This window comes from Hipposideros armiger, unplaced genomic scaffold, assembly GCF_001890085.2.
Source record: "Hipposideros armiger isolate ML-2016 unplaced genomic scaffold, ASM189008v1 scaffold_27, whole genome shotgun sequence".
Lineage (NCBI taxonomy): Eukaryota > Metazoa > Chordata > Mammalia > Chiroptera > Hipposideridae > Hipposideros > Hipposideros armiger.
The window spans coordinates 5,302,764-5,325,440 of NW_017731377.1; the positions used below are offsets into that span (position 1 = coordinate 5,302,764).

The 22,677-nt window shown below is 35.2% G+C and overlaps 2 protein-coding genes across 3 annotated transcripts in view; one reads left to right on the plus strand and one right to left on the minus strand.

Moving 5' to 3' along the window:
- Window positions 1-5,389, plus strand: part of SCRG1 (stimulator of chondrogenesis 1) — a 10,900-nt gene extending 5,511 nt beyond the window's left edge. The window contains exons 2-3 of the mRNA XM_019636210.1: window positions 2,781-3,036; window positions 5,153-5,389. Of these exons, the coding sequence (XP_019491755.1) occupies window positions 2,795-3,036; window positions 5,153-5,207 (297 nt within the window). The 5' untranslated portion in view covers window positions 2,781-2,794 and the 3' untranslated portion in view covers window positions 5,208-5,389. The remainder of the gene's footprint in view (window positions 1-2,780; window positions 3,037-5,152) is intronic.
- The window catches only part of SAP30 (Sin3A associated protein 30), a 102,356-nt gene extending 80,093 nt beyond the window's left edge, over window positions 1-22,263 (minus strand). Inside the window, exons 1-4 of one of the 2 annotated variants that reach the window (XM_019636208.1) lie at window positions 20,772-22,246; window positions 19,053-19,178; window positions 18,574-18,672; window positions 16,155-16,494 (exon numbers count right to left, since the gene is read on the minus strand). In XM_019636208.1, coding sequence (XP_019491753.1) covers window positions 16,372-16,494; window positions 18,574-18,672; window positions 19,053-19,178; window positions 20,772-21,089 — 666 coding nt within the window. In that variant the 5' untranslated portion in view covers window positions 21,090-22,246 and the 3' untranslated portion in view covers window positions 16,155-16,371. Of the gene's footprint in view, window positions 1-16,154; window positions 16,495-18,573; window positions 18,673-19,052; window positions 19,179-20,771 lie in introns of those variants that run through there. The other variant, XR_002123227.1, reaches the window with a different exon arrangement.
- Between the last annotated feature and the right edge of the window lie 414 nt (window positions 22,264-22,677).

A 22,677-nucleotide genomic window follows, 5' to 3' on the forward strand; every position in this document is an offset into this window, starting at 1 on the left:
TATAATTAAAACAATAGTACCTGATGACATGTAAATTTAAGGACCTGACAGCTCACCAACCTCTTTCAGTAGTAAATACTTCTCTGCAACTAGATACTGAGTTTAGTGGTCTGAGAAATTCCTTCCTTGACTATAAGTATCTAGGGATTAGGATATATGATCTGTTTTTTCACGAGCCTGCCAAGCACCGTTTCAGCTCCCTAACCTCTTTCAGTACTAAACAGTTCCCTGCAACTAAATATTGAGTTTAGTATTCTAGTCAGAATACTAAGTATCTAGAGATTAGGATATACGAGCTATTGTTTCACTAATGTGCCAAGCACTGTTTCAGGTGCTCAGGATACACAACAGACAAAACTCTGCCTTCCTGGAGCTTACATTCAAGTCTGGGGAGACATAAGAATATTTTATAACAATTTAGAGGTTCATAAATGCCATGGAAATGTAGACCAACTAAGGCAGGCTGAGAATGTGTGAGGGGAGATATAATTTTAAATAAGATAGAGGGGTAGGTCTTGTTGAGGAACAAAGTTAGCCAAGACTTGAAGAGGCTGAGGGAGTTAGACACGCAGATATCTGGTAGAGGAGCTTTCCAAGGAGAGGAAATAGCCAGTGCAAAAGCCCTAAAGCAAGAACGGGTCTGGTATTTTTGAGGAATAGCTGGAATATTAATAGAATGAACAACAGGAAGGGTAGATGACTTCAGAGAGGTAATGGGGAAGCCGATTGCATATAGAAGCCACTGCAATGACTGTAGCTTTTGCTCCAAGAAACTGGACTTATTGGAAGAGGATAGGTTTAGTTATTAATATTTTCCTTTGGTATTCCTGGTACTTAGGGTAGCGCCTGGCATACAGGCAACACTAAAGAAAAGTTTTGTTAAGTGGAACCAAATTAAACCAGCTTGCTCCTGTTTTCCTCTCTCTCACATAATTACTTAATCACTTTATCAGCGAGTCCCACATCAGTGCTATTCTCTGACCCCCTCACTTTACCAATATTGGCTGCTTTTCTTCTGAATACCCTTGCCGGTTTGGTCTTGATATGGGCACAGGGACTCTAAGTTACCTGAGAAAGCATATCAAGATTTGGGCCTGAAGATAAGAGAATGATTCCAGGCTATATTTCAGCAGCCTATTTCATCCAGAACAAAATATACAAGCATCATTCCAGAAGCAGGAAGAGCAGCCTGAATGGCTCCTTGTGCAAACCATAATGGGTCTTATTTGTTGTATTTTGGGACACAATAGCTACTTTACTCTATTTAAAAGATGGGAGTCAGAGGAGCCATAAGTTAACTAGGGAAAAGGAGTAGTTCTGAGAAGTTGGCTTAAATATTAAAATTAACAGCATACTACGCAGTTCATTTTTAGGCTCTATAAGATTTGGGTATCTGTCCTTCATATTCCTCCAAAAATAGCTACAAATAGTAGGACTGATATAAAAAGCTTTGCTTCTGCCCAAAATGGAGTAACAAGAACCAGGTTTATCCACTCCCTTCAAACAACAAAAAAACAGTCAAAATACATGAAACAACCCTTGCCAAAACACTGGATTTTAAGCAAGAAAGAATACTGATTCCTGAGAGATGGGAAATAAGTGAGGTGAGCCCTACAATTTCCTTCAGTCTACTCCCTTGGTCGATGTATCTAATAACTGAAAACTTCATATTGCAATTTCCTTTCAACAATATTGTTTTCTTTCAAAGTACAATAAACATATCTGTCTTCCCCTCTTTTTAATTCTCCACAGTAGGAAAGATACTTTGGCGCCGGCCAACAGGATGAACTCTGAATGGCGGTGGATTCTGATTCTGGCTCCTCCACTATCTTGCTGGTCTTCCATTACTAAAACACCCTCCATTGTTTTCATGTCTCATATGGAAGACAGGGAGGCCTGATTAAATAGATGATAAATATTCCACAGTTGTATGCAAATACCGTACTTAAAGAGTTATCTCCTGGGAGAGGAATTAGACTTGTTTGGTACAACCCCAAGAGTTCAAACTAGGACTGGTGGATAGTAGCTACAGAAACATATTTTACAGTGAGGGAAACATTAGAACTGTATCAGTAGAATACGTTGACTTATCAATAATGAGTTCCCCATCATGGTAAGTGTTTAAGAACAGGCTATATGGTTATTAGGGGGAATGCAACCCTCTGTTTTCAACAGAGGCTAAAATGAAATAATCTACATAGGAATAAAAGTTCACAATATTATGAAAAAAACTGTAACAAAAATGTGTCCCAGAAATAATTCTGAAAGATTTAAAAAACTTAATTGTACTATAAATATATCTATAGACTATCTTCTGTCATTGTCAGCATAAATGGGCTTTTTGTTTCCATCAAGGTGGGACCTAAGTTCTTGATAATGTTGTTATGATGTGCACCGTCAAGGACCACTGTCCTGCATGATGTTGTTCGTTCTGGAAATTTATCAGAGCTTTACGACCTTACAAAGCAGTTTTTCTCTACTGAATATACAAAAAAAAATTACTTTGGGTACGTAAAAGTGTAAATTATAGCTCTTACCACCACCTTTTCCCCTCCTCCAGCATTTCTCATAGATTCCAGGCATTTAATTTTTAACACATATTCTAAGTGGTTTTTATTGTAGACGTTCTTAAAACTACACTTTGAGAAACACAAGATCAACCTCTTTCTATGCAAGAATTTATGAGAGTTCTACCAAACTTTATGTGCAGATGAATTCCATATTTAAAAGAAAACAAGAAAACCAAACACTGACACATTTTGGGTTTTCTTCTATCCCAGGGCCAAAAGCCAACATGAAATTTATAGTACTTGCTGTCACCGTTGGGCTAACTTTGCTGCTAGGAGTCCAAACCATGCCTGCAAATCGACTCTCTTGCTACAGAAAAATACTAAAAGATCGCAACTGTCACAACCTTCCTGAAGGAGTAGCCGACCTGACAAAGATGGATGTAAACGCCCAAGATCATTTCTGGGATGGGAAAGGATGTGAAATGATCTGTTATTGCAACTTCAGTGAATTGCTCTGCTGCCCAAAGTAAGGAAATGCAATTATAAAATATATTGCTATGAAACGTATGCATAACAATTCTTTTTAAAGACACCTTTATAATGAGTTTGCTGAAATTACCCTTTTTAGTAAAATCCTGTTGAAATCTCAGTTATTTTCTAGAATCATCACCATTGTGTGTGGAACTGAATATCTTAAGAAACAGAGTTTGATAGATTTTAGTAAAACTAAATGAAATCCAGAAAATTAATAACACTCCAATCCATTACATTCTAAATTCCCTATCTGATTTTTACCACAAAATAATCTATCAGTAGCAGAGGTCAACTTCAAGGTTGATACGTTAAACCAATATGAAAATTAATTTAGATAAAAGATTCCAGTGAACAGGACCAAGTAATTAACTGGACAAAAGATTGGTAATGGTCAAAGACTTTCTAGCTCTATGTATGAGTTAATCAGAAAGGAACTAAATAAAAATTATCCACTGACTTGGAAAGTAGATTTTAAGCATAATACAATAGTAGATAAATCAATAAATATTTTAAGTTCTTGATTTTAGTTCCTGGTTACTGAGGAATCTTCCAAATACAATGGTCTGGGCTATTTTATAATTAATTAGTTTTCTCTAATTACTTTAAACATATTTCATCAAATTTTCATTTTTCTAAGAAACCTGTGAGGTAGAAAGGGCAGATATAATCATCTTATTAGGAACGGTACAGAGAGATAAAATGACCAGCACCATCCCACCTAACTAGTTAATACGAGCACTGACAGTAGAAACCAGGTCTTTGGATTTGGACTAGAAAATTTTTTCTACCAAGCCAGCTGGTTCTTAATGTGTGGTTCCCAGAACAGCAGCTTCAGTATCACCTGAGTTCTTATTTAAAATGTGTATCTAACATTGGGATCCAGATCAGACCTACTAAATCATGGCTTAACAAGCTCTCTAGGTGATTTTGATGCATGACAAAATTTGAGAAACACTGTACTAAATGATAATATCAAGAATTTGAGTTAACTGATTCCACAAAATGACAATTTTCCCAGACTACATAAATGAAATACCATCTAATATTAAAATACCATGTTTGCTTTTTTGTAATTATAAGGTTTGAATCCAATTTACAGAAATGTGCTTGTATTTATTTTATGATACACTTTTGTGTTAGCTATGTTAATGGATGACAATAAAAGTATGGATATATAAAAGTAATTTCTATATAATTGGGGGTTACCTTTTTCCCAAGAGCAACAAATTTACTTGGCTAAAATATATATATATATATATATATATATATATATATATATATATATAATTTGTCTGTAAACACAAGTATTAATTTGCCATCCTATGTTTTTCATTTTCATGGAGATTTGGTTGACATAGAGCACTGTATAAGTTTAAGGTAAAAAGCATAATGACTTGACAGACATATATTACAAAGTGATTACTGTAAGTTTAGTTATAGTTAACATGCTTTAACTTTATACAGTTACCAAGATTTTTAAAATTTTTAATTGTAATGAGAATTTTTAGGATTTACTCTCCTAGCAAATTTCAAAAATACCATACATCAGTGCTAACTATCGTTATCATGTTGTACATTATATACTAAGTGTATTTCTAATAAGCCATAATCATATATACCATTTTATATTATTCTATGCATTTGTATACATTACCTTTTGTGATCTTTTCAACAAGAGTAGAATTGAGTAGCTTAACATTTCTCCTTCCCTATAAAAGCTAGAAATTTATTGACTTTTTAAGAATTTTTTAATCCTGTGTCTTACCCGTAGATTTAAAATTCATGGCCCATCCCACTCATATCAAAGTAATGAAGTTTTTTTTTTTGGTATGATTATAAGGTTTTGACATCACCTAATTTTCCTTTTCTTTATAAATAAATGATAGTGTGATATCAGTGGCAAATGGGGACAAATAGAATAATTGATGACCTTCTTGGTCTTTGAGACGCCTGTGGCAAGTCCTTCCACTCACTCTCTTTGTACTTTATTCACCTAAAAAAACTAGTCATGTGAAATCCTGGAAATCACTGTCCACTTTTAACCCAGAAAAGACTAATATATATTTTAGCTTTCAGCTAAATTTAACTAATGTTCTGTTTTCTTTCAGAGATGTCTTCTTTGGACCAAAGATCTCTTTTGTGATCCCTTGCAACAATCACTGAGAATCTTCATGTATTCTGGAGAATACCGTCACCCCGAACTTCCCAGAAACCGCGCTATATCAGTGTCACTGCAATTCTAGTTTCTATCCAGTGCAATAAAGCACAGATGCTATAAATTTTTACTTGTCCAGGACAAGTACACTTGTATTAAATAAGTAGTAATAAAAGTTAATTCAATTTAATTTTTCTCTGTGGACATTGTTGGCACTGGTCAACAGTTCTGGCTAGAAAATTTTCATCTATGAGGTGTTCACTACACCCAGTGACAGAATTCTGTATCCCAGATGAATAGCTATAATCCTAGCTTAAAGACTGAGAATTTTCAGATCTTAGTTGACAGTTATCGGCCATCTAATACTTAATGGAAAGAATCAGATATAAATTGAGGTTCTTAGAGGGGAAACTAGAAGTTTTCTAGTAAGAGGGAAAAGGGAGTCAATATTTGAGTATATTATTATGTATGCCAACTGTTTTAAGTTCATTTTCATTTTACTTTCTTAAAAACAACAAAAACCTTCAAGGTAAGTATTCTTAAACCCATTTTTCAGATGCTAACTCAAGTTTAAGATATTTGCTAAAAATCAAAGCAAGAATTTGAACACAGTCCTAATTCCAAAGCCCCTACACTACACACACTCACACACACGGTTGTGTCCTTAAAGCTATGCCTATCCCAATGTATCAATTTTTCTTCAGCATAACAAAACACATATTTAAAAAAAAACGTTAATGGATGAGAATTTAAAAAGTCACATGAATTTTAAAAGTAAATAAAACAGATGCCTTCAAAGGTATTTTCTGATAGTTAGAAACAGCTTTGATTATGCCCCCATAGTGGGGCATAGGAGGTGATTTCAGGAAGTCCTTCATGCTATAACAGTGTATTACATGCTCACTGAGTGTCAGCTATTATTAAGATTGGGGGATGTAGTAATGAACAAGATGGATTGTCCTCTTGGAATTTGTATTCTAACAAAAGTGTAATAATTGCAAATAATTGTTTATAAATGTGAAGCCTGTGACAGAGGAGAGGTGTAGGGTGACATACAAAGTATTGCTGTGGGGAAAAGTTGGAGAAGCACCATATCAGTAGTAAATCTAGGAGATATCATTTTGTGAATAAAAGTGGCATTTTTAATTGAAATAGATCCTTGGAGATCTCTAATCTCCTTTTGAAGACCATACCTAGAACAGTATCAGTGTTCAATAAGTGTTACTGGGCTGGACCAAACAATTTTGAGGCAGTCAGAATTCAGTTCCTCTTAAAATTTGCATAAACATAAGTCAGAACATGTTTTCAAATAGTAAGATCTCCTACAAAAATGCATGAAGTGGAACTGTTAAAAAAATCACACTTGCTTTATTAATATAACGTGATTTGATTGGGCTTTTTTTCTTCACTGAATTGGCTAGTATTAAAATCTGACTAACTCAATAATAAAAGTCTTATATCTTTTCTGGAACAGTGCATAGAATAGGCAAATAAAGAAAATCATTAGTTAACCTGTTTCATTATCTACTTAGTATAGACTATCTTTAAGGGAGAAAAAAAGTGGTAAAGATTCGGTATCTATATAAATGACACAACACCATGAGGACATATGTGAGGCAGCAATGGCTTTTGAATAAATGTTGCCTTATTGCTACAATCAAAACCTGATGAGAAAAACAGTATTTGAAAAAAAGCTAAACATTTAATAAATGGGATTTTATAGGTTATTATAATTATCCTTCATCATATTCTCTTTCTGCAAATAACTTTGGAATATGAAATTCAATTACGTTCTTTTAAAAATGAACATATTATAGAAGCAAAGATTCTTTTTTAAACTACCAAATAAATGTAAAAACATGAACATTCACACATCTTACCTTATGCAACATTTTCTGACTAGGTCAATATGTTTTGAAAAGCCATAATTTCATTCAGTCTTAATGAATAGACCCTTTATTTTTTCAATAGCTTTCAGCCAAGAAGACAACTAAGCTTTTATTAAAAATTTACTATTGTTCTAAACACTGTCTTACAACTGAATGAGGTAGATACTGCCATGATCCCTGTTCTATGGCCAAAGTGCCAAGGTTTAGAGAGATTAAATAGCTTGTTTAAGGTTACATTATAAGAACAGTAGAGCCAGGTTTTAAATATGGCCATTCTCTCTCTAGCATCTAGAGTGTTAACCACTACATTATTTAATAGCATCATCTAATCTATTTTCTTTTTAGGAAAGCAAACCTTTACTTGTATGAAACACACTGTACATTTCAGACAGCTCATATATCCTAAATGTTTACTGAATAACAATTTCTGTATTTTTTATTTGATTTTCTATATCCTTGTTCTCACTATGAATCCAATAGTCCTGCGCACAAAGTTGACAGTAATACTAATAGCTCGTGTCTTCTTGATAAAATTTCTCTTTTCCTCATCATAATCCATAGGGATTCCTTGAATATTTTTGTTTGTTAGGATTAGGTACTAATCCTAAAGGATTATTAGAGAATTGGAAGCAACACGGAGAACCAAAACAATGAGCAACAACTATTGGAGGAAGAGGAAGACAGATAAGAACATTCATAGATCATTTTGCAACTTTAACTTCCTTATAATTGCCAATAGATACACACACGACTTCTCTCCAGAATAAATCATTTTTGCAAAATATATTGTGGCAGTTGGTTTTAAAATGTAAATAATCCTATCAGTAAAGCGCTACAGTTTTTAAAAGAATTTCCCCAAAAGGAAACAATAATCAAATTTATATATTTATAAATTATCTTGCATCAATAGCCTAAGCCTAAATTTTTCTCTCAAAGATTTTGAAGAGAAAATATTAGAAAATTACAGTAAATTGACAGTAAATTAGCTTTCTCAATTTACTTCTACAGAATAGTACCACCATGCTGTGCTCATCTTTATAGAGTGGTATACCTAGAAAGACATGTGTGGCATATATGTAGCCCATATATTCTTTACAAATAAAAATCTACAGTAAATTTTCAAAAACAAAGAGTATGTATGATCTAATTTCCAGAGGTCTAGAAGTAAATAAATAACTCCATTTGGGCATTATGGGTACAAAACTGACTTGATACCTTAAGTATACATCAAAAGGAATACACACACACATATGTATATTCACATATATGATAACATACTACTAATTAATACAACTATTATTTGAGGACTATAGTTGATCATGTCGACTGTCAATATAACTAGGACATGACACATAAAATAAAGTTCAAAGCATCAACTTTCAGCTAGAAAGAAATGTAAGGAATTCCATGATCTCAAAGGAATGGATTCTAGAGTAAACAGTACTTACATATGAAAAACACATATACATATATAAGCAAGACATTGCTTGACATTTTTAACTCTATAAATGAATATATAATAACATGACAAAAATTTACTTTTGAATCACCATCACTTGCCTATATATCATAATCTTAATTTTGGTATCTAAACTTTATGCAAATCCATGTAAATTATAGCCAAAAGAGCTGGGGCAGCTATGCTAATATCAGACAAAATACGTCGTAAATAAAAAAATGTTACAAGGGACAAAGAAAGACATTTTATATTGTCAAAAGGCCCAATTCACAAGATATAAAAATTATAAACGTACAGACATCAAACAGAGCCAGAAAATATATGGAACAATTATTGACAGTACAGAAGGGAGAAATAGTTGAAGTTCTAATAGTTGAAGACCTCAGTACCTTACCTTAAATAATAGACACCTAGACAGAAGATTAATAAGGAAATAGAGGACGTGAACACTATAAATCAACTAAACCTAATAGACATATACTGAGAACTCCACCCAACAAAAGCAATATACACATTCTTCTCAAGTGCACATGGAGCATTTAGGATATGTTAGTCATAAAACAACTCTCCATAAATTTAAAATAATTGAAATCGTACAAACTATCTTCTCTAATCACAGTGGAATTAAGCTAGGAATCACTAACAGAATAAACACTGGACTATCTGCATACATATAAAAATTAAACAGTGCATCCTTAACAACCAATGAATCAAAGAAGAAATCACAAGGGAAATTAGAAAATACTTTGAGAAGAGTGAAACCAAAAATAAAATATATGAAAGCTTAAGGGATGGGGTGAAAGAAGTACTCAGAGGAAAATTCACAACTGTAAACACCTACATTAAAATAGAATAAAGTTCTCAAATCAGCAATCTAACTTTACATCTTAAGAAACTAGGAAGAGTAAATTTAATCCAAAGCCAGCAGAAGGAAAGAAACAATAAAGATTAGAGCAGAGATAAAGGACATAGAGAATTAAAAAAATAGAATCAATGAAACCAAATAAAAGATAAAAAAATTGACAAACCTTTAAGTAGACTACTAAGAAAAAAAGAAGACACAAATACAGGAATGTGCTGCTTAACAGTGAGGATACGTTCTGAGAAATGTGTCATTAGGTGTGAACAACATAAAGCGCACTTACACAAATATAGATGGTATCACCTATTACATACCTAGGTATATGGTATAGCCTCTTGCCCCTAGGCTACAAGCCTGTACAGCATGTTACTGTAGAAAATAAAATGAGATTAAATCAAGTACAAGAGAAATGATGCAATCAAGAGATCAGGTAAATATGAGATGTATGAGACTGCTGCCAGTGTAACACACCATACTGTTTTAGAGCAAACTTTTTTATAAGTAGAAAGAGTACACTCTAAAATAACAATAAAAAGTATACTAAATACATAAACCAGTAACATAGTTGTTTATTATCATTATCTAGCATATGTACTGTGCATAATTATATGTGCTATACTTTTAGTGATTAGCAGTGCAAGTTCGTTTACACGAGCATCACAACAAACACATGAGTAATGTTGCACTGTGACCTTACTACAGCTAAGATGTCACTAGGCAATAGGAATTTTGCAGCTCTATTATAATCTTAGGGGGCCACTGTTGTATATGTGGTCTGTCATTGATCAAAATGTCATTATGCAGGGCATGACTGTAACTAAAATTAGAACTAGAAGGAGGGGCATTAGTACCAACCTTACAGAAATTAAGAGAGAATGCTATGAACAATTGTAGATGAAATGAACAAATTCCTGGAAACATACAAATTACCAAAGCTGACTCAAGAAATAACAGAAAATCTCAACAGTCCTATAACAAGAGATTAAATCAGTAATAAAAAATGTTCCATTAAAGAAATATCCTGGACCAGATGGATTTACTAGTAAATTCAATCAAATATTTAAGATAAATGAACATCAAACCCACTTAAGTTTTTCAAAAAATTACAAGAGGAAGGAATAATTCCTAACACATTATATGAGGCCAGCATTACCCTGATACCAGGGTCAGACATATAGTACAAGAAATCTCCAATCCAATATCCCTTATGAATACAGATGCAAAACTCTTCAACAAAATGTTAACAAACCAAACCCAACAGCACATTAAAATGATTATACACCATGACCAAGTGAGATTTATCCCAGGAATGCAAGGGTGACTCAACATAAGAAAATCATGTGATATAATACACCACATTAATAGAACAAAGGGAAAAAAAAGATCATCTCAATAGTTACAGAAAAAGTATTTGACAAAATTTGACATCCTTTCATGATAAAATCCCTCAGTGAACTATTGTAGAAATAGAAGGGAACTTCTTTAACATGATAAAGAGAATTTATGAAAAATCCACAAGTAACATTATACTCAATGGTGAAAGGCTGAAAGCTCTCCTCCTAAAAAAAGAACAAGGATATCTCCTTTCACCACTTCTATTCAACATTGTACTGGAAGTCCTAGTCAGAGCACTTTGGCCAGAAAAATAAATAAAAGATGTTCAAATTGGAAAAGAAGAATAAAATTATCTCTATTTAGGTAACATGATTCTACATAGAGAAAATCTCATAGAATACACAAAAATACTACTATAGCTAATAAACAAATTCAGCAGTTGTCAGGCGAACATACAAAAATCAGTTGTGTTTCTATACACTAGTAATGAACAACCAAAACAGAAATTAAGAAAACAATTCCACTTACAATAGCATCAACAAGAATAAAACATCAGGAATAAATTTAACCAAGGAGGTGAAAACCTTGTATACCGGAAACTATGAAACATTGCAGCAAGAAATTAAAGAAGCCCTAAATAAATGAAAAGACATCCCATGTTCATGGATTATAATACTTAACATTCTGAATATGGCAATCTTAAAGTGATCTACAGATTCAACACAATCCTCATCAAAAGTCTAATGGTCTTTTTGGCAGAAATAGAAAAACCAATATACAAATTCATATGGAACTTCTAGGGGGCTCAAATAACCTAGCAAATATTGAAAAAGAGCAACAAAGTAGGATTCACACGCTCTGATTTCAAAACTTACTACAGGACTACAGTAGTCAAAAGAATGTAGTACTGGCATAAGAACACAAATATAGACCAATGGAATAGAATTGAGAATACTGAGATAAACTGAAGCATCTATGGCAAATAGATTTTTGACAAGGGTGCCAAAATCATTCAGTAAAGAATAGTCTCTTCAACAAATGGAGCTGTGAGAACTAAATAACCACATGCAAAAGAATGAAGTTGGACCTTAACTCACCCCATACATAAAAACTGACTCAAAAGTAGGTCAATAACCTTGAGCTAAAACTATAAAATTCCTAGAGAAACACATAGTGGTTGACTTTCAAAACCTCAGATTTGGCAGTGGATTCTTAGAAGTGACACCAAAAGTATGAGCTATAATAGCAACAAAAATAAATAAATAAATAAATAAATAAATAAATAAATAGATAGATAGATAGATAGATAGATAGATAGATAGATAGATAGATAGCACTACATAGAAACTAAAAACTCTTGTGCATCAAAGATCATCACCAAGGGCCGGCCGAGTGGTGTGATGGTTAAGAACTGGCTTGGGATGCCAGAGGGCCCCGGTTCGGATCCCACATATGAGGGCCAGTGACACTGCCCTCCACAGCTAAGATGCTGAACAACAGCTCAACCTGGAGCTGGGCTGCTGTGAGTCGCAGGCGACAGTGTAGGCTGCAGCCCCTGTGGCAGTGGGTTGCCATGGGCTACCGTGTGTAGCCAGCAGCCAGCGTGAGCGGCCAGCAGTCGCAGTGAGTGGACATCCAGAAGCCGGCGACTGATCTGCCTCGCCTGGAAGAGCGCAATGATGGTGCCAACTTGGGCCAGTGAAGCAACATCCTCCACAAGTAGACTGAAGAACAAAACGACAGCAACTTGTCTCTTCCCCTTACCCCAATTCCCCAGTGCTGTTCTCATCCCCCCAATTCCCCAATAAAAATCTTTAAAAAAAAAAAAGATCATCACCAAGAATATGAAAAGGTAATCTACAGAATAGAAGAAAATATTTGCAAATCGTATATTGGCTATGGATTTAATATCCAGAATAAAGAACTCCTAAACACAACAACAAAAAGACAAAAACCCAATTAAAAAAATGAATAAAGGACTTGAATAGACATTTTTCCAAAGAAGATATACAAGTGGCCAAAAGCACGTGAAAAGATAGTCAATATCATTGGTCATAATTAAGGAAATGCAAATCAAAACCATAATGAAATAGCACCTCACATCCAGTAGGATGGCTTTTATTTTTTAAAAAAAGGGAAATATAAGCACTGGCAATTTGGAGAAATAGGAACGCTTGTTCATTGCTGGTGGGAGTGTAAAATGGTACAGCCACTATGAAAAAGTTTGGAGGTTCTTCGAAACATTAAATATAGAATTAACATGTGACTCAGCAGTTTTACTCCTAGGATTATATCCAAGATATATGAAAACACGTCCATGCAAAAACCTGTACACGAATGTTTATAGCAGCATTATTCATAATAGACAAAGGCGGAAACCAAAATGTCTATCAACAAATGAATGATAAACAAACTGTGGTATATACATAGAGGGGCAAAAAAATGTATACACATTTTTAAGAAAAGAAAAAACTATTTTAAAATTATGCTGATTGTAACCACTTTGATCACCTCTTGTAATTGCAGAAGTCAAATGTGACTTGTATTCATCTTTTGTTATCAGAATATATTGAGTATTAATTTTAATATAGTTTTTCCTTTCTTAGTGTATACATTTTTTTGGCACCCTCTGTATATACCATTACATGCATATATATATATATATATATATATATATATATATATATACACATATATATGTGTGTATAATGTAAAGTTTAGCCATAAAAATAACCAACTACTCATATGTGCTTCAACTTGGATGAACCTTGAAAACGTTACACTAAGTAAAAACCCCTGATACAAAAGGACTTGTACACTTGACTCTTTAACAACATGCGTTTGAACTGCGTGGGTCCACTTATACAGATTTTTTTCCCCAATTAATACTGTAAATGTATTTTCTCTTCCTTATGATTTTCTTAATAACTTTTCTCTAGCTTACTTTATTGCAAAAATACAATATATAATACACATAACATACAAAATATATGTTAATTGACTATGTATGTTATCAGTAAGGTTTCTGGTCAACATTGGGCTATGAGTAGTTAAGTATATATTTGATGAGTCCTAAGTTATACGCGGATTTCTGATTGCAAGGAGGGTCGGTAGCCCTAAATCCTGCATTATTCAAGTCAATTTTATTGTATGATTTCCTTTATATGATATACACATAATAGGCAACTCCAGACACAGAAAGCAGATTAGAGGTTTCCAAGAGATGAAGGAAGGGAGAAATTGGGAGTGATTACTTAAGGGTGTTTTTATGAGGTGATGAAAAAAATTTTGAAATTAGAGCTGGTGGTTGTACAACATTGTGAATACACTAAATACTACCAAATTATATACTTTAAAATGGTTAATTGTATATTATGTATATTTCACCTCAATTAAAAGACTTTATGTACAAATAATAGAGCTTGTTTTCTTAAAGAAATATTTTTCAGGTTTCATTTTTAGCCTTTTCCTAAATTGTTCAGTAAAAGGCAGTTACCAAATAACTGATTTATTTCTTGAACACATCATTTTCTTTCTTCTACCCCAAGGCAGTCAATTTTTTGGTTCTTCTTGTGATACTCTAACAATATAAGTAACTCCATCAATACAGAGGAGTTTCCCTTGACTTTTTGATATAAATGATTTCTAATGAATTCACAATTTTTTAAACCCAATAGCACAAAATTAAACATTTTATATAAAACCAACTTTTACATTACTGCTTCTTGAGTTCTTCAGCTTTGATGAGGTTCTTAAGTTCTAAGTTTTTCACGTCTTAAATTGCTCTAAAAAGGGTTTAGTGCTCGTTTCAGCAGCACATATACTAAAAAGGGTTTAATTTATTGGATAATCAACACCTATAACTCTAATTCCCTTTTTATCCAAATACATTTTATGGAAATAGTTAATTATATGAAACTAACATTGCTAAGCCAAGGTTATTCTCATAAACAGACATTTTAATGTAAACAAATAATTTCAAGCTTTTTTCACAAGAATGGAGTGTTGTTTTTTTACAGGAAAAAATAAGCCTACAGTCAAGTTTTTATTAAAAAATTAAGTCTTTATAAGTTTAGGTAAAAATATAAAATTTCGAAGTAATGTTTTCTTTAAATAAACCACATCTTGTTACTATATGGTTCATTTTCGTATAGCTAGGAAAGATTTCTGGAATGCCGGATTTGAGAGGATTCTATACCAATTATCACAGCCTCTACTCATCAGTAAAGAAGTAAATGTTTAAATGGTCATAGCAAAAACAAAAGCTTTGTTGTTTACCATATTTTCTAGTGGTTCAATACACTCAGCTAAACAGACTCACCTTCTAAGGAACCAGTACTGTAGATTTAGCTACAATGTTTCTTAACCAGGGGTGATTTTGCCCCCAAGGGATTCTTGGCAATGGTTAAGAGATAATTTTGGTTGTCACACCTTTAGAATGCTACTGGCACTAGTGTGTGGACTCCAGTGATGCTGCTAAATATACAACACAGAGGACAGCCTCTCACAATAAAAGAATTATCAGACACAACTGTCAACTTTGAGAAACCCTGAGCTACATTAACGGTCTTATCCATTTCCAGCCTAAAATCTATACCAAAATCTCAGAACACATCACTCAAGCTGTTTTGTTGTGATGTCATGTCACAAGATGTGAATCTGATTTATAATTTTAAGAACTTGGGTAAGTAATATAATCCAGGAAAAGCAGATGTTAAAAATATTCAATAAAGAACTGGCAGAGAATGAAATATAGAAGGAAATAAAATATAAATCAAGTCAGCTATGTATGACCAAAATTCAAAGATCTTGTCAGACTTTTAGATCTCTCAAATTTATTAGTTTTAATTTCAATGTAAACAGTATAGGACATGACTGAAATTAAGGAGCATTTTAGAGATTCTTTCTGTTGTATATTCATGCCATATAAATTCCTTTTCTCTAAGACAAAATTTAAGGAAACGTCTAAAACTATTTAATTCTATGTTCTTATTCGAACTTCTAGCACTGTGCTTATCTTTGCTGGCACATTAAGTACTCTTTGGAAGGAGGCAGACATTAAATGAAACTGTTTTTTCTTTTTGATACTTTTATCAAGTAATAATAAAAAAGGAGATAAAAAAGAAGTTGAATCCTATTGGAAGTCTAGTTTTTAAAACTGTTAGCACTAAAAAGCACTTTACAAAATAATGCTATTTAGGATATCCTTAATTCCAAATCAGATTGTCCCAGAGAAAGCAAATGTACTATATTTGTTACTTCTCCTTAACTGTTAATTTCTTAGAATTAAAAAATAGGGGTGGAGGATGACAAAATGATCTTTATATTAAAATCTCAATTAATACTGGTCCATGAAGGTCAGTTTAAAATAAAAATCAAGTTTCACAAAATAAATACACTGAAGCAACTATAATAGTAATAACCTTTATTTAAAATATGCGTTAGTCTAGGAAAGCTCATTTAATATGAGTTTCCAACTAATTATTAGAGTCAGAAACAAAGAAAATAAAATCAGAGAAAATCCTCTGTAGAAAAAATACACAAGGAACATTTATTTCTACATGTGAAAAAACAGTAAACAGTCTTAACATCTGAATATCCAAGTCTTAGTCTCAATTCCATCTCTCCTAGTGAACACCACTATCAACCTTGAGATCTGATTTGTTCTTGTCATTCTTCACTGAGTAGATGAAATATGTTAAGGTGTCTTTTTCATTCACTGGAATAGACCTAAAGTGGCAACCAACTATCTATAAAGGAAAAAAAATTGAGGAAATTAAATTATAGATATTAACAGATTTCATAAACTAGGTAAAAAAAACACTTTTATCAAAAGAAAAAGTGGTATGTGATGATAAGAGCTATTTCCTTTTAAAATTAAATTGTATTTAACAAAATACCAACAGAATGAAAAGCATATAAGAATAAGATGTTATGAACAAGAGACAGTGTGATTTTACAGGCACCTTCAGCCCATTCAAATATACATTAATTAGAATGTGTATTTCCTTTTACTTATTTTAAATTTTATAACTGGAATCTAGATTAGCGAGTAAATATTTTTAGGTTTAAATTTTAAATACCAATGAAATAAAACAGAATGTAAGAGTCCACATGCATCATGTAACGGTTTAGACCCTACTCAGAGAAAAAGAAAAAATATGAAACTGAAAAAGTTTTGGTACTACAGAAACAAACCACGAAATATCTTACACATATGTTTGCTACAATTTACATTCATTCATTTATTGGCAGTATTTGTTAAGATTTCTTGACAATTTTTGTGAATAAAAATTATGAACGGAAAATGAGAGGGGAAAGAGATGTTCTCTGAAGAACGTTTACCTGCTTTCTTGCCTTTTCACTGTGCTAATCTATCAAGTGCACTGAAGCTACCAAAAGAAGCACAACAGACTAAACTGGGGTGGCTCTTCTGCATATTTAGATTCTAGAAGATAAAACTTCTTAAAGATAAGTTATCTAAATGACAATTAAGAGACTTAAGGAGGATAGTTATTCAACTCTGGAATCACTTATAAATATCTGGATCTCTAACTTAAATAAACTGTAACATTCATGGCTATTTCTCATTTCTAAAACAGAAAATAGCCCTAGAAATAATACAAAAATTTTTAAGAAGATCAGATGAAAAACTTTAGGTTTTGTTTATGCATTTAAAAACATGTACATTTAAATATAACATTTAAAATAACCAGTTCTTTGGTTCTCATTCGTCCCAAAAGTATTTCCACTCAATTAGTATCTGTACATATCGACATAGTTTTATCATGGTAGGTAAAATCTATATTTACGTTATAGTAATGTGCTACACAAACCAAAGGACTAGATATTTTAAATCAGATTTAAAGAAAAAATGAATTTTGTTGCCAAGCCAAGAAGGAAGAAGAAATTCTGGCTACAAGTTAATATATTGGATCTTAACAATGTTAAAAAGCATTCTGCCAAAGAGTTGTACCTTCCATTCATCTTATTCAATATGCACATTTTAGAAAATGCTAGATTACTAAATTCAAGCTAAAGAATATGAGTGAAGTATTTATATACAATTCTATTCTGTCAAGTAAATTAACCATTTTTATTTTAAATATGATTAAAGTATAAATATATAAATCAACAAACATCTTGATATCATGCACAAATTTCTTGGTTCTATTATTTCCTAGGAACACATACACATTCAACTTTTCAGAATTCACTGAAGGACTAGAAGTCCTATATCAAAGCAAACTATTTAAGTAAAACCTTAGGTATATGTTTTTGTATCTTCCAGATGTGAAGAAAACATGCATGCCTAAAATAAACATCAACAAGGACAAACTCTGAAATGGTTAAATCAGAAAGTTATGGGAATACTGTTTATGGGCTTATCTGTAAGACCTACTCCATCAGAATCTTAAAAAAATAAATTCTAATAAAAACATCAAAGCTCATTAATTTATTATGCCTCAAATAGGTGTTCAACTAATATTTACTGAGTAAAGGAAACTTTAAAACAAACAGATTTCTAGAATGAGAATAAAAAATTTTCACTCACTATTTCTGAAAGTCAGTATTAGAAGATGCTTAGAAAACTACATACAATCCATTGAGTAGTCAATACATAAAGAAATTTCCTAAGAGGCAGACAAACATTTCTAGGTAACTAGATTCTTCCACAATAGATTTTGTTCATTAACTTTGATCTTTCTAACGAAAGTATATTGTTATATGCATTACACTATGTTAACAATTTCATTAGCATTTAATGACCTTTTTTTTGTATGACTAGGCTCATTTAAAGTTTTAAATAGTTTAAAACTCATAAATACCTCAACAAGTTGAGCTTTATTAAGTCCTGGTCTGGTTGGTAGTTTGAAGTGTCTTTTGTATCTCCTAAGTGTATTTACTTGTAATTGGTATAAATCAACCTGAAAAAAATTAACATACATGAATTAGTTCATGCATTTTGTTAAAAACTTATCTTTGATACACCTAACATTTCAATTGCAGCACAATAAAAATTTCATTCCATTATTAAAAGGCTTTTATATAATCAAAACCATAAATGTATTAAACACTTTAATCTTTTGAGGATAAATATTAAAAACTGAGGGAAAAGGTCATAAAACAGAATTATAAGAATTGTCAATTGAAAGTATAACAAGTCAAATTGTAGAACTGCTTGTTAACTGGCTATATTTATTTTTGCTTTCATTTTCAGATTTTTCAAATGTTTCAAGTATTTTAAAAATTTGTTCATATCTTTCCATCAAAGTTTCAGACTGGGCTGCTTAGGATTTACGTTTACCTCTGGAGTATCAATATCTTGAACGGGTGAATCTCCTCCATCATCATCACTCCCTTTTCTCTTTCTTCTGTTTCGAACACTCTGAATTAAGTTTTTATGGTAATCACAAATGTAAAGATGCCGTACCTGAAACAGGAAAGTTTCATAGACTACTTATGATTACGGTAAAATGTGTCGATATATTAATAAAATACATAGGCCACAGTGAATTATTAAAAATAAAAACAGTCAAAATAGACCATTGTTAACACAAGAGCATATTTCTTTTTAAAGTCCTGCACCCAGTTAAAACATACCATGTCTGGCAATATTGTTAAAGAGGATTGGGAAGTAGGGTGGGGAGAGGTGGCAGTAAGGAAGGGGAGAGAGGCAGGGGAGAATGAGAAATTCCAACCCTTTGGATTTCGTTATCAAATTGCAGTGAGGGTGAACTAGATGAGTTAGGTCATGCTGTTTTTCTAACAAGGAGGGGAATGATGATGTTGTCCATCAAATAGTTTTGCTATTTGATAGTATTTTCTCTATTAAAGAGCATACGTTAGTAGCATGACATATGCTTCCTAGTCTTTCTTTCTAATTTAATACCCAAATTAGAATCCAGGTGCAGAACTATTCAGTTTTACAAATAAGCTATTGATTACATATCCTAATTATATTTAAATTTGGAATTATAAACTTTCCTGAGTATTAAATGAATGTATTTATCTGTAACACGTTATCTCAACCAAAGCAATGTGAAATTACTCGTTTCCCTTAAAAGTTTCTCATAAACATGACTGCAGACTGTATAACCAAGCAGAAAGTATCACAAGCTTTTCAAAAGCTTTAAATACATTGTCAATGTATACAAATACAGTGTATAGTAACACTTGAAATATTGGGCTTCATACACGAACAGTCAACCCTTACAAAAACCAAACAATTAAGGACTGAGCTAATAGGCTTTTCAGTTAACTTTCAAGCTCAGTGCAAGTTAAAAAGAAGCAGGACGTATGCGAGGTTCTGACATCTTGTTATTCATTTACCGCCAGACAGAACTCCGAAAAGTGGCAACGGTTGTTTCTAAAAGCCTCATAGACGGTCAAAAGAACAGACGTGCAAAAAGGACGGAAAGAGAAATCCTGATGGCTGCCAAACGGACGGCAAAGCCGCAGAGACTACGTGCTCCCTACTCTCGGAGCAGCTGCCCTAGATGCGGCCACCGCCGCCACCGTTCACAACCCCCTCTCCCTGCACGGCGCCGGGCGAGCTCGGCTGCCCTCACTCCACACTCGGGATCTTTCCTGACTGCGGTGTCAGGTCCTTGTAGGATTTCACTTTCCCTAGACCAGAGGAACTACTCCCTGGGCCAAACGCCAGCTTGGGCAGCAAAACAAAGGCGGCGCCTCCATTCCAGAAAGAGCTGCCGGGCTACCACTAAACTACTCCCGACCCTCCGAGCGCCTGTTCCCTTTGTTTCGTTTCCCGATCTCAGCGAAGGAGGAAGGGGGAAGACAGCGAGCGGGAGCGACGCAGGCAGCGGGGGGTGAGGGAAACCACAGCGTGCAAGTGTGTGTCTGCTGGGGTAGCGGTCGGAGTTGCTGCGACTCTGCTGTTGACTTCCTACCAAAGACCCCCCCATCGGGTTTGCACTGCAGCCAGGTCGGGGGCGGGAGGAACCCGTCTGCACCGCTCCCGGAGCCCCTAGGGGATGGGCAGGGCCGTCCAGCCGTCACTTACGCTCTTATCCAGCTCGATCTTCACCTTCTTCTGGGAGATGCTCTTCTGGATCCTCTTGCTGAAGCTGGCGTTGCCTGCCGCCCGGCCGCACCGCTCACCGTCCTCCCGCAGACAGCACAGTTGCCCGGGGCCCGGTCCAGCCGCTCCTGGGGGCCCAGCCGCCGAGACGGCCCCGGCGCCGGGCACCTCAGCCCCGGCGCCCGCCCCGGCCCCGTTCCCTGCCGAAGCGGCTGCGGCTGCGGCGGCAGCAACCACGGCGGCCACTGCGGCGGCCGCATCCCCGCCACGGCTCATCTCCTCAGGCGTGAAGCCATTCATGACTCCGCGCTCAGGGGCACCAGGGCCGACAGAAATCCCCGCTCGCCTCTCCGGAGACGTAGGGGTCTCAGCGGGTTCCCTCAGGCACCTGCACCGGCGGCTACAATTCACTCCGCACCCCAAGTCCTCTGGCGGCACGGCCAAACACTAGGCGTCCCCCGCCTGTTGGTGTCTGCTGGCGCCGGGACAGTGGACAGTGCTTGGGGTCGGGCGGCGCCTGGAGCTGGAACCCAGCTCACTGTCACATGGAGACGCTTTAGCAGTTCCACCGCTGCTCTCCTCCTCCCCTCCGGCCTCTCGACCTGCGCAAGCGCGACGCGTCCTCTCCCGTCCCGCCCCTTCCATTCTGCCGTAGGGTACGACGGGAGCTGTAGTACTCTTCGGGGGAGTCAACCTGAGCTCCGAACTGATCCCAGGCCTCGCCGGTTGAAGGAACTACTTATCCTAGCACGCATTGCGCGGCGATGGGACTTTTTTTAATTTTTTTTTTTTTTTAAACTCGGGGAAAACAGCGGCTTGTGGCTGGGGGTTGCTGTTTTCTTGCTTCTCTATTCCGGGAGGCTGGTTGGTCGGTTTAGCTCCTGGGATTTTGCAGAGTTGGCGTTCTACATGAAGAGGTTATTCAGCTCCCGAGGCGATGCGCATAACGCAGGGGGCGGGGTAGGAGGGGAGTGAGTGAGGGTTCCAGGGAAAAGAAAGTTTCGGGGCCGTTTTCCCATCTGTGATAGAAGTTTTTGGTGTGACCACGCTTTTGTTGGAAACCAAGAACTCAGGCGAGCTTGCGTTCTGAGGGTCCTGGAGGTCCCGCAGCTAACACCGCGGCTGGAGAGCAGCTCCATTCACTGAAGCATCAGATTGTTAATAAGAGTGCCTGATTAGGGGAAAACACCCATCCCAATTTCAACCATGACTGGGCGGCCTCACAAATACCTCAGCTGAAGGTCGTTTCTAAATCTTTGCAGATTCCTTCAAGGAACACGTTTTATCGTTGCGTGCACGGTTTGCTGCTTCCTGAGGTGGAGCTAATGACTAGTTGACTATAACAGGGCGTCTTTCGCCTCCACCCCCGACCTTTTCCATTTCTCCTGAGTGAACCTGGAGAAGGGCGGAGTCCACGTGTGTATGTACGTGGACGTGTGTGTGTTTCAGGGTTGTGCGTGCGTGTGGGTGCGTTCTAGTGGAGGGCGGGGTATAGAAAGAAGGACGGGAGTGGCTAATGTGGAGGCTGTACCTTTGCTAGTTACAGCATGTCATCATCAGTAGTTATACCTTGTTTAACAATCCCATTGCTTAAACAAAAAATAGAAAGCAGTAGGTTTTTTTGAAAGTTCTATTAGACTTCCAGAGTAAATTTAGTGATCGATGATTTTTTAAAAATGTAAAAATGTCATCTTCCCTGAAATTCAAATCTAACCATTCCATCTGTTCACTCCCATCCTAGGATATGGCAAAATAAAACAAAAGAATTAAAATATTACATAAATTGAGTAGTCAAAAGATAGATGTTGAATGGTAAGTGCTTTGTGGTATCTTTTCAACCTGCACTGTCCAGTAGGGGTGTCCTCTAGCCATATGTGGCTATTAAGCA